This window comes from Lupinus angustifolius, chromosome LG18, assembly GCF_001865875.1.
Source record: "Lupinus angustifolius cultivar Tanjil chromosome LG18, LupAngTanjil_v1.0, whole genome shotgun sequence".
Taxonomy (NCBI): Eukaryota; Viridiplantae; Streptophyta; class Magnoliopsida; order Fabales; family Fabaceae; genus Lupinus; species Lupinus angustifolius.
Genome location: NC_032026.1, coordinates 10379265 through 10390849, shown reverse-complemented (window position 1 = coordinate 10390849; position 11585 = coordinate 10379265). Strand labels below are relative to the sequence as shown.

Below are 11585 nucleotides of genomic sequence, written 5' to 3'. Positions count from 1 at the left end.
CATTCATTTATTTCCTTTCTCATTCCTTTCGTGAACTAAAAACACCCATGACGTGATCACATTATCCCACCACCACAATTTATATTGGGTAACATATTGATATTAGAGTAATATCTATGAAATATTATTGTAAAAATTTATACATATTTATTATATTATCTATTTTATATTTTAATTTTTTAAAGAGTTAATAAAGATAAAATATTAGATAATATATTAATAGTTTATATTAGTATATACATTTTTCTCTCAATTAATATTAATTGATAATTGATATGAAAAGATAAAAGCAAAAAAAAGAAAGAGATAGAAAACCCCAGACTAGAATGAAGTATCTTTAAAAAAGTTTATCCATATTAATACACCCAAGAATGAGACACATTACCATTTCATTTAACCTTTTCCAAAATAAATAAATACTAAAAGAACATAACATGATAATAAAATCTAAGAGAAAATAGAAAGTGAACAAATATTTTTGGGTGTTTTTTTAACCTCAATAAGGTCCTGTTTGACAAGAACAACAAACACCGAAACTCACCCTGACACCATTCCCTTCATAAAAGGGATAATCCAAACCAAATCCATTAAAAAAAAAAAAAGAATACTGATTATTATTCTAGAACAAAATTAATTATTATGAAGGGTGGTAGATTTATAGTAGTAGCAGTCAAGAGCAACTGTTGTTGGATTATTATTATTATTCTCGTTTTTCAATTATTATTATCATCATCATTATCGTTCGTTTATTCTTTCTTTCTTGTTCTTCTTTCTTTTCAATCCCTCATTACACGCTGCTTTTCTATTTTCCCTTTCCCTCATTTATTGTTTTTATTATTATTTCATTTTTTATTTTCATCTCAGAATAATAATAACAATAGGCCTTCTTGTGCGTTTTCCATTCATTCATTGACAATCACGAATACAATTTCCTGTTCAATGAAGAGAGAGAGAAAGTTATAGAGATAGAAACAAAATCGATTCTTTGCGGCAACCCTAGTTTTTGTTTTATCATTCGCGATTTCTAGGGTTTGTGTATCAAAACCGAATTTCTGAAGAAAAGTTTCGATCTTCGATCTGTTTTTGGCCATGGAGGGTGATGATGTTTCAGAGGGAGACATTAATCACAAAAGGGGCGGCTCAGATGAGAACAGTAATGAGAATAATAATGGAAGCCATAGCAAATTTGCGAATTCCAATGAAGGACAGAGCAAACCTAAGCGCCAGATGAAAACCCCGTTTCAGCTTGAAACCCTAGAGAAAGCTTATGCCAGTAAATTCCTTTTCTTCAATTTCATGTTTCAGAATTTTTAATTTTTAATTATTCTATAATAATTTTTTAATTTGATTCATATGTTTGATTAGTGGAGACTTATCCTACGGAGAAGATTAGGTTGGAGCTGTCAGAGAAATTGGGGTTGACGGATCGGCAGTTGCAGATGTGGTTTTGCCACAGGCGGTTGAAGGATAAGAAGGATTTGGCGCCAAAAAAACCATCGCGGAATGTGGTGGAGCCTTCACCGGAGCCCTTTGCAGAAGACCTGGGGTTGGAGCCTGAGTCTGGTAATGATTATGGATCAAGGTCAGGTTCGGGTTCAAGCCCGTTTACCCCATCAGAGTTTCGGAGTGTGGTGCCCCAGACCGGTTATTATGAGTCTCCGCAGGCTGTATTGGAGCTTAGAGCAATTGCTTGTGTTGAGGGACAGTTAGGGGAGCCCTTGAGAGAAGATGGACCCATTTTAGGAGTAGAGTTTGATCCATTGCCACCAGATGCATTTGGGGCACACATAGGTATATAACCATCGAACTTGTGTTGCTATGTTCACTTACCAAGATACTATTACACTTTGATTATCGAGTTAATTGAATGGGTAGTTGCTATGATGTTAGAATGAGGTGTCAAGAACTAATTAAATTTTAGTTTTATAATAAATGTTCAATTATATATACAAGTAGCAGCAGTAAAATGCATCAAAACTCACTTGAGTACCATACCAAGGAAAAGAAGTGAAAAGACTCCTCCAAAGTGAGTTTGTTAGTTTCTCTCTAATGAAGTGAGGAGCAAGTAAGAGTGTATATGTATCTATCCATTGATTATTTGGTGGGTGGAGCTCTCTATGCACTTTATCAAATCAAATGTGGATACACGTTTACTTGAACTTTAAATACAAAATCGCTTTAGATGAGCCTGACCGTAGAAAAACATGGATGAGGGATAGAGCTAGGCATATAGAGACAGGGACAGTCCCTCCCCATAAAAAAGTTCCTTAGTATGTATTATTTATATGATTTTCTTGCCCCCTTACAAGTTCTCACACTACTCCATCTTGCATTGAAAGTTAAATAGGTGTTGACGGCAAAAAATTGTACTATTAATATGATGCTGTACCTGCCCCTCCTTCCAAAATTTTCAGTGACCTTTGATGGCTGAAAAGAAATTCATCATTTTTTGCTTGTGTTTTCTTTGCATAAAAAATACTCATGTTTACTTTTGCAGTATATATGAGATATGATATTTTGTTTTACTTTTGCAGTATATATGAGATATGATATTTTGTTTTTCATTAAAAAAACTTCAGACAATTAATAATACCAGATATTAGTCACTGTTAATTTTCCCTAGATGTGTTAAAATTTTGCCCCCACGTCCATTTTTTCCGGTTACCTAATGGCATGGGTAAGGAAGTAATGCCCAAATGAACACTGCGTTTTCTTTTATATATGTTGTATACTTAACTCTTAAATTATCTTAGCATGCCTAAATTGTTTTATCTTGCTTACATTGTTCATCTACTAGGCATCGTAAAATGTTATCGACTATAGTGGCTCGATCTCGGTCGTATAGTATGTGCTTTCCACTTCATTGATAACTTTTATATGTATAGCTTAGCCTCCCATCTCTGATACTCCTTTTTAATTAAAATTTGCTAGAGCCAGTACTATTATGGTATAACTTGTTTGTGATGGCTGTGTTATCCTTGTGTGGCTACTGACACGTCTGGTATATGTTTGGAGCAGCTGTTACAGAACAGAAGCGGCCTACTCTTGGCTATGACAGTCAAATGTATGAAAAACATGATGTCCGAACAAATAAGGTTGGTTTTCTGTATACTTTAGTAGTATAGCATCTTGCTAAGTAAAATGAACCTTGTGTTGAGCTGCATGTGTGAGGCATCTTTATCAATCATGAGCTTGGAGAGGCCTATGATGATTGAGTTTTGAGTACCTTATTTAAATGCTTGTTATTCATGTCAGTGTATCGGTAAAGCATTCCTTCAGTTCTTATGCTGACTGGGTATTCATTTTGCCAGCTTGAATCATTATTTAGAAGCTATTTTTGTAAATACTCAACTTTAATAGCATTTTGGTGTCGTTCGATCCATGTAGCAGACCCCGCCTAGTGGGATAAAGGCTTGGCTGTTGTTGTACTCAACTTTAACAGCAGCATGTTTAGATTTAGGTGTTCACCTGGAAAGTTAAGTATACCTGTGTGTTGTTTACTTTAGACTGCCTTTTGTCCTTCCATGACATGCAGATTATCTATTCAATCACTCTTTTGTCTTTTGATGCAAATAAGTACCCGTTTGTGTTTTCTTCAACAGTTTGTGGAACATGAAAACCTGATGTTGTCCTTGATTTAAATTAGTGTACTTCTGGTGATATATATGTTTACTACTAGATTGCTTTATTTGAGAGCCTGATTTTACATGTGCTTAATTCTAGGCTATGGCAAGGACATTTCATGAATATCAATATCCACCAAAACAACCTAGCATCAGGTCTGATGCTTTTGGACAATATAGCCACCAACATCATTTACATGATCCAATGGAGGGTCCTGCCCGAACTCCCTCTTTTGCACATGGAGATGAACAGGTACCTAGAATTCATGCTACCCATGGTCCTCATGTTCGTCTTCCGTCTCAACCAGACAAAGAAGTTATTACCTATCCGTCTCCTCCCCAAGAAAACAATGTTACCCCACAACGGGAATCTTTCACAAACCTGGATAGTGGCGTAACGATCACTCACTATACTGATCACCAAATCGCTGACCCAGAAAGTTCACATGCTGTATCTGATGTACAAAATTTCCATGACAATGCAATGCGAATCGAGAGGAAGCGAAAGGTATATTTGAGCTATTTGTTGTAATTTTGCTTATTCATTTTGTATGCCATTGTTCTTCAACTAATGAAAGTATGTATTATATTTTCCTTGCCAACAATGATTTTAATTTTTTAACTATATTTACATAGAGTGATGATGCCAGAAGTGCAAGGGACGTTGAAGCCCATGAGATGAGGATCCGGAAAGAGCTTGAGAAACAAGATAACCTTAGACGAAAGGTTTTATTGACATGAACACAGTTTAATTTTGCTATCATACAATTTAGAGGCGAAAGCTATTCACATTTTTTTAATTAACACCCACCCTTTTCCTCTCTCCTGTTTAGAGTGAAGAGCGAATTAGGAAAGAAATGGAGAGACAAGATCGTGAACGAAAGAAGGAAGAAGAGAGGTTGATGCGTGAGAGACAGCGAGAAGAGGAAAGAACAAAGCGTGAGCAAAAACGTGAAATTGAAAGACGGGAAAAGTATTTGCTTAAAGAAAATTTAAAAGTAAGTTTGTATCCCTAATGATTCATGCCTTCCTTTGGCTAATATTTGGACATCTTTGAATATTTATTGTATCCTTATCTCCATTTCCCCATGTTCTTTCTTGAAAGGCCGAGAAAATGAGGCAAAAAGAAGAGCTTCGGAAAGAGAAAGAAGCAGAGAGAAGGAAAGCTGCCCTTGAGAAGGCAACTGCTCGTAGACTTGCTAGGGAATCTATGGAACTTATTGAGGATGAACAGCTGGAATTGATGGAGTTGGCAGCTTCAAACAAGGGAATTTCCTCTATTATCCATCTTGATCTTCAGACTTTGCAAAACCTTGAATCATTTAGGGGTGAGAAGTTTATTCTATAGTACTTTCTGTAATTTTAGAATTGGTTTCTCTGGGTGTTCAGTTTTTATCTGGATATACTAAAAAACGGAATGAGTTTCTAGTCCTGAGTCCTTATTGTTGTGTTGTAGATTCATTGAGTGCTTTCCCACCCAAAAGTGTAAAGGTAAAAAACCCATTTGCTGTACAACCCTGGATCGACTCAGAAGAGAATGTTGGCAACCTTCTCATGGTATGTTCTCAACTTTTCATCACTTTTGCCTCCTTATTAGTTATTACATGAATAGCATACATGAGCCTTATAGTACCACAGATCAATATTTTCTACTCTGATCCTGTTGGATTTTCTCTTTTTTTTTCCTTCTCAGGGATGGGGTGAAACTATTATTATAGCATATAACAGTGATTTTACTTTTCAGTTCTTAATGATTTGGAATAGTCGGTTAATGGTTATTTGTCTGCTTGTATTTAATGTTGTTGAAGTTAACTTCGTATCTGCTAGACTGAGGTAAACATTGATATTTAGCTTGTTCTATTTTGATTTCTTATCTTATCATAGTATTGCATTAAAAAATGGTGTATGTTGCATTTATCTCTCTGCATTCTGCAATTGAAAAAGGAATTTTTATCTGTTCTTTTAATTGTATGGAGCTTTTGTTGAATCAGCTTTACTGTGTAAGTGTGGGTGCATCAGTTTCCTTTCAAAATTTTGCATTAACATTTTTATTTTCAGATTAGCTGTTTGCTAGAATTGAGGCTTCTGAATTCAATTTTGAAAGTTGTGCTGGTCTATTTCTTTCAGGCGTGGAGATTTTTTATTGCTTTTGCTGATGTTCTTGAATTATGGCCATTTACTCTTGATGAGTTCGTGCAAGCATTTCATGACTATGTGAGTCAGTTTGGCCTTTCCTAGTGTGTTTGTTTATCTTGTCAATTTAACTATTTTGTGCACCCTTTTTGCTCATTCTGGGTGTTACCATTTGACCTCAGGATTCAAGATTGTTGGGTGAGATACACATTGCTCTTCTTAAGGTTATAATAAAAGACATTGAAGATGTCTCAAGGACACCTACAGGATTAGGAATGAACCAAATTGGTACTGCTAATTCTGGAGGTGGCCATCCAGAAATTGTGGAAGGGGTATGTTCAGATTATTCCCAAATTTTATTTATTTTTTCATGGAAATAGTGGTTTTGTTTAACGGATTCTACTTCTGTACAATTTCTTTTTTATGTTAGGCATATGCATGGGGCTTTGACATACGAAATTGGCATAAGCACTTAAACCAGTTGACATGGCCAGAAATTTTCCGACAGCTGGCATTATCTGCAGGATATGGACCACAGTTGAAGAAAGGAAGTCTTACATGGCCGTGTGCAAATGATAAAGATGAGGTTCAGCCTTCTTTATTTTGCTTTATTATTTTCAGCTTTAGCTATAAAGATTATGTGTTACTCGAAAACCTCCATATTTTAGTGATTTTAAGAAAATGAAAATATGAAATACAATTAAGATATAATTTCAGATGCTGGTTTCTTGCGAGATGTCAAGTTCAGTTGAACCTTTGGATGCCTTCTGTTACTGTTGAATGTTTTGGTGAATTATTTGTTCTGCATGCATTTTAATCAACGGTCGAATAGTTTTTCTTAATTTCTTTTTGCTATTCTTTGGTGTATGTGGTTGGGAATAGCAGTAGAATTTTCAATAATTCCTTTGTCTAATTATTTTGTTTGGGATATGGATGACTTTTTTGGCTACCCTTTGGTGCTCTGCACATGGGCTTTTTAGTGATGTTTCTTTGGTAGACATGTAAAGGGATTGACCTTTTGATTAGTTTTAGGTGTTTCTTTTTGTTTTCACGCGGACGTCTTATCGTGTCTATTAATCGTCTATCTTCTCATCTAATATATTTTTTATTTATCAAGAGACAGTTTTTCTTAATTTCATTGCATTTATTGAGTGGATCAAAATGTAAATCTAGTCGCAGGGCAAAAGTATTGAGGATATCATTTCCACACTTCGTAATGGTTCAGCAGCAGAAAATGCAGTGGCAAAAATGCGGCATAGAGGTCTATTAGCACCTCGAAAATCTAGGCACCGGTTAACTCCTGGAACAGTCAAGTTTGCCGCATTTCATGTTCTCTCACTTGAGGGTAGCAAGGGACTTAATGTGCTAGAGCTTGCAGAAAAAATCCAGGTGAATTGCATCTTCATATCAGTTACTCTTTTAATTTATCAGCTTTGTTCTAACTTATGTCTGTGCGCTTATCAGAAATCTGGTCTTCGAGACCTGACGACTAGCAAGACACCTGAGGCATCAATTTCTGTTGCTTTGACAAGAGATACTAAACTCTTTGAAAGAGTAGCTCCATCAACATATCGTGTGCGTTCTACCTTTAGAAAGGATCCTGTTCATGCTGAGTCCATTCTTTCAGAAGCAAGAAAGAAAATTCAGATATTTGAAAATGGGTTTGTCGCTGGTGAAGGTGCTGATGATGTTGAAAGAGAAGAAGATTCAGAAAGTGATGAAGTTGATGAGGACCCTGAAGTTGATGATTTGGTAAATCCTGCAAGCGCTAAGAGAACATCTGATCAAAGTGCTGATTTCTCATCTAATGGAAATGAAAATTTGGGTCATAATGTAGAACTTATTCAAGATGAGTTTCATAAGGACCTGCCTTGTTTTCCAGAGAGTGTTTCCAGGAATGCTGATTGTCCAGTTGCTGTTGTGGGACAACCTGCTGCTTTTGAGGATCTGAATGCTGGAAATGTTGAAGAAAATACGGAAATTGATGAAAGCAAGTGTGGAGAGTCATGGGTTCAAGGTCTCACAGAAGGAGAATATTCTGATCTCTGTGTCGAGGAGCGTCTAAATGCTCTTGTTGTACTGGTTGGTATGGCAAATGAAGGAAATTCAATCCGTGTTGTTCTTGAGGTAAATTTTATTCTGTATATATATTCAGGTTGATTTTTGTATTTATTTTATGAAATTGACATGACGTCTTTCAGGACCGTTTGGAAGCAGCAAATGCTTTGAAAAAGCAAATGTGGGCAGAAGCTCAGATAGATAAAGTTCGCTCGAAAGATGATTATCATAGTAAATCAGATTTTCCATCAATCAATGGGAATACAGTTGAAACTCAATTCACATGTCCTGCTGTGGAGGGCAACCAAAGCCCGTTGCTTGACATTAATATTGACAATAATAATAATGAGGCATTGTCCCTCACTCCAGAAAATCAAAAGGCGACTCCTGCTGCACAGATCTTGTCTTTTCAGCCCTTGTTAATTCAAGATCCTTGCACAAGTCAAGATAATCCTCAGGCTCAGCTATCTTTGCAATATTCGAAAAGGTCACGTTCTCAGTTGAAATCTTATATTTCCCACATAGCAGAGGAGATGTATGTCTATAGGTCCTTACCTCTGGGCCAAGATCGCAGACGTAATCGGTATTGGCAGTTTGTTGCATGTGCTTCTTGCAATGATCCTGGTGCTGGCAGGATCTTTGTTGAATATCTTAATGGCAAATGGAGGCTTATTGATTCTGAAGAGGTAAATTGTTTATTCTAGTCTAGTTGCGTTATCATTTAACCCAGTAGGCTGATCTCTGTATTGCTGATCAACACAATTCTAATTTTATTGATATCAAACACATTTTGTCCTATGTTTCGGGTGTGTTTTCCATCTATAAACAATCACTTAGCTCATACCATTAATAAGGATAAGTGGATAACCTTCGAAAAATGAACATCTACCCCGTTCTATTTTTCACAAGAATTATTTTTGTTTGTCACTTTTGAAAGTTTTATTCTTCTATTTTCTTAATCCATCAGCTGGCAGTTATGGATATTTTACTAAACCTTTGGTGCTTTTATTTTTAGCTGCCAATCTTTTTGTGAGATTTAATGCCAGCTTTATGCTTTGATTTGTATGATATAATTGATAATTTATTCAACCAATTCTATACAGGCCTTTGATGCACTTTTGAATTCATTGGATTCACGTGGGATCAGGGAATCTCATTTGCGCATAATGTTGCAAAAGATTGAGAACTCCTTCAAAGAAAATGTTCGAAAAAATACACACGTTAAAGTTGGAAGCATAGGTGAAACTTCTATTAAAAATGAAGCGGATGAAACAGATTTAAGTCCTGATCGTCATACTGGGTTTGACAGTCCTAGCAGTACTCTTTGTGGCTTGAACACTGATACTTCAGAAACTTCTTTGTCCTTCAAAATTGAGCTTGGAAAAAGTGAGAGCGAGAAGAAAGCTGCCTTGAAAAGGTATCAAGATTTCCAAAAATGGATGTGGAGAGAATGCTATAAATCACCAATATTGAGTGCAATGAAAAGTGGTAAAAAGAGATGCAAACCTCAGGTGGACATCTGTGATATCTGTCTCAACCCTTATTTCTTTGAAGACTCCCATTGCAATTGTTGCCACCAACCTTTTCCAATACATAATGGATTTAATTTTTCTAAGCACTCATTTCAATGTGGAGATGAGTTGTCCAAAGATATTTGTATTTTGGATTCTTCTCTTCCCTTGCAGACGAGATTGCTGAAGGCCCTGCTGGCTTATATTGAGGTAAATTTCGGGTGAATTTGCTTTCATAGCTGAGCCTTGTTTTTTCCTGTTAAATCATAAATGTTTACCGAGCCTTGTATTAACATTCTGATTCACAGGCATGTGTTCCGCCCAAGGCACTTAATTCAACTTGGACAGAAGATATTAGGAGGCGGTGGGGTTTGAAGTTGAGCAAATCAAATTCTGTTGAGGAACTTTTACAGGTTTGTCATTTCGATTCTTATAACTTTATCTTCCATATATTTGCATTATTTTAAAAATAGATAATCAGTTTCTACCCAGACATTTCTAAATTTACCAATCTGTTTGCAGATACTGACCCTATTTGAGAGAGCATTGCAGCGAAATTTTCTATCTTCAAACTACTCTACAACGGAAGAGTTGTTGGGATCAAGCAGCCTGTCACAGAGTGCTGGAGATGCTTCTGCTGATCCCGAATCGGTTGCTTTACTTCCATGGGTTCCACAGACCACTCCAGCTGTGTGTCTCAGACTTTTTGAGTTTGATGCATCCATTAGCTACATACTGGTTGAGAAACCTGAGTCTTTTCTGGAAAAGGAGGCTAGAGAATACATGGTGAGTTTCTGTTATTGTTCCTTGCTTATTTAGTAGTCTGCTTACTTCTATGAATAATTTGCATAATCAATTTATATTTTTATCTGAAACTAAAACTAATGTAGTTGGACTATTGTGTCCAAGCCAAGACATTGATGTCAGACATTCCTTTTTCCAAGTTTCTTTTGTTATTTTTTCGGGGGATGGGGTGTGGGTGCTCGACTTGAAAATTTTCTTGTCAATCTAATGAACAGTAGTAATCTAACTTACTTCACTTTCCGGCAGAAGCTTCCTTCAAGATATAGTCCTTTCAAATCTGGCAGAGTGGTTGAACCATCAGATTTGGATCATGATGAATTCATGAAAGTTAAATCTGCTCATATGAAAATTGTACAAAGTGGCAATAAACGTGGACGAGGGACTCATGACAAAGGACGGGGTAAAAAGCAATCTAAAGGAATGCATCATTCAAAACAAGATACTGGCCTACATACTGTTAACGTAACCGAGAATCTAAGTCAAAGATTAAAACAGCAGGGACGAGGGTCACAAGGAAAAGGCGGTGGGCGTGGCCGCCGAACAGTCAGGAAAAGGAGAGTGGAAAAGAGGGCAGTTGAAGATTTGTTGTTGAGCCCTAGGGATACTACCTCTCAGAGCTCCAAGATTGGTAGAGAACCATTGAGAAACATATATGAGGAATGGGTTGATGATGATGAAAAGAGAAGTTCCATGAGTCCCATCCACATTGGTCTTTCTGCTGATGTTAGTAACAGCACTGAAGATGTTGAATCTGATGAGAATGTTGAAGCAGTGGAATCTGATGACAATGGCCAAGCAGTGGAATATGATCAAGGAAACTGGGAGATAGGTTTTAATGGTAACCCAAGCAGATGGAGCAGAGATTTGGTTGGAATGAGTGATGAAGATATGGAAGCTTCTGAAGATGGCAATAATGTTATTGAAGATGATGATGATGATTCAGAGGCAGATATTATGAGTGAAGATTCAGATGGTGTGGCTAATGGAGTTGTAAATGTACAAGGTTCAGACTCCTCTGAGTCTGAACAATCTTCTGATTAGAACATTGTTTTTCAATTGATCAACTAGAGGATTTTGCATGGCTTCAATGCCATGAGTAGAATTAGTGCTAGTAGTATATATTATCCCATGCAGAATGGAGCCTTTTATAAAAAGGGTCATTTAGCTTTTTACTCTTTTCTATAATAGATATGGCCAGTGATTAATAAAGTCTTGCATAGTTATTTTAAATATGGTTTTGCTACCTTAAAAAATTCATAAATTTATAGTTTGTTTTGGGTTGTGAAGTATTTAACCAAGAGAAATTAATTAATTTTTCTAGAACAAGTTTTTATTTTTGGGTTCTTTAATTATTATCTTTGGAGAATTGGAGCAATCGGTTAGATAAATCTTTGCAAAATACCTGCGACAGTTTGCGAGAACATTTTGATGTGTTATTGCATGTGTTATGAGTTGT

The 11585-nt window shown here is 36.2% G+C and overlaps 1 protein-coding gene across 4 annotated transcripts; it reads left to right on the top strand.

The window, feature by feature from the left end:
• LOC109332865 (homeobox-DDT domain protein RLT1-like) lies at positions 592–11355 on the top strand. 4 transcript variants are annotated; one of them, XM_019567979.1, is made up of 19 exons: positions 593–1273; positions 1366–1791; positions 3019–3095; positions 3724–4131; positions 4260–4349; positions 4457–4621; positions 4729–4951; positions 5080–5180; positions 5751–5837; positions 5939–6088; positions 6187–6342; positions 6930–7145; positions 7221–7883; positions 7958–8500; positions 8918–9535; positions 9634–9738; positions 9848–10111; positions 10376–10694; positions 10731–11355. In XM_019567979.1, exons 1-19 carry the CDS (start codon positions 1090–1092, stop codon positions 11168–11170), a joined length of 5235 nt encoding a protein of 1744 aa, XP_019423524.1. In that variant the 5' UTR covers positions 593–1089; the 3' UTR covers positions 11171–11355. The 4 variants fall into 4 exon arrangements, with proteins under 4 accessions (XP_019423522.1, XP_019423524.1, XP_019423523.1 ...); XM_019567977.1 differs by having other exon boundaries at positions 592–1273; positions 10379–11355; XM_019567978.1 differs by having other exon boundaries at positions 6936–7145; positions 10376–11355.

Excerpts from the sequence above, each read along its gene's own strand:
- LOC109332865 (XM_019567976.1), top strand. The coding sequence starts at position 1,090 with ATGGAGGGTGATGATGTTTCAGAGGGAGACATTAATCACAAAAGGGGC. Across the intron at positions 6,089-6,186 it reads ATCCAGAAATTGTGGAAGGG|GCATATGCATGGGGCTTTGA; the intron begins GTATGTTCAGAT and ends TTTTTATGTTAG. Across the intron at positions 7,884-7,957 it reads CAATCCGTGTTGTTCTTGAG|GACCGTTTGGAAGCAGCAAA; the intron begins GTAAATTTTATT and ends GACGTCTTTCAG.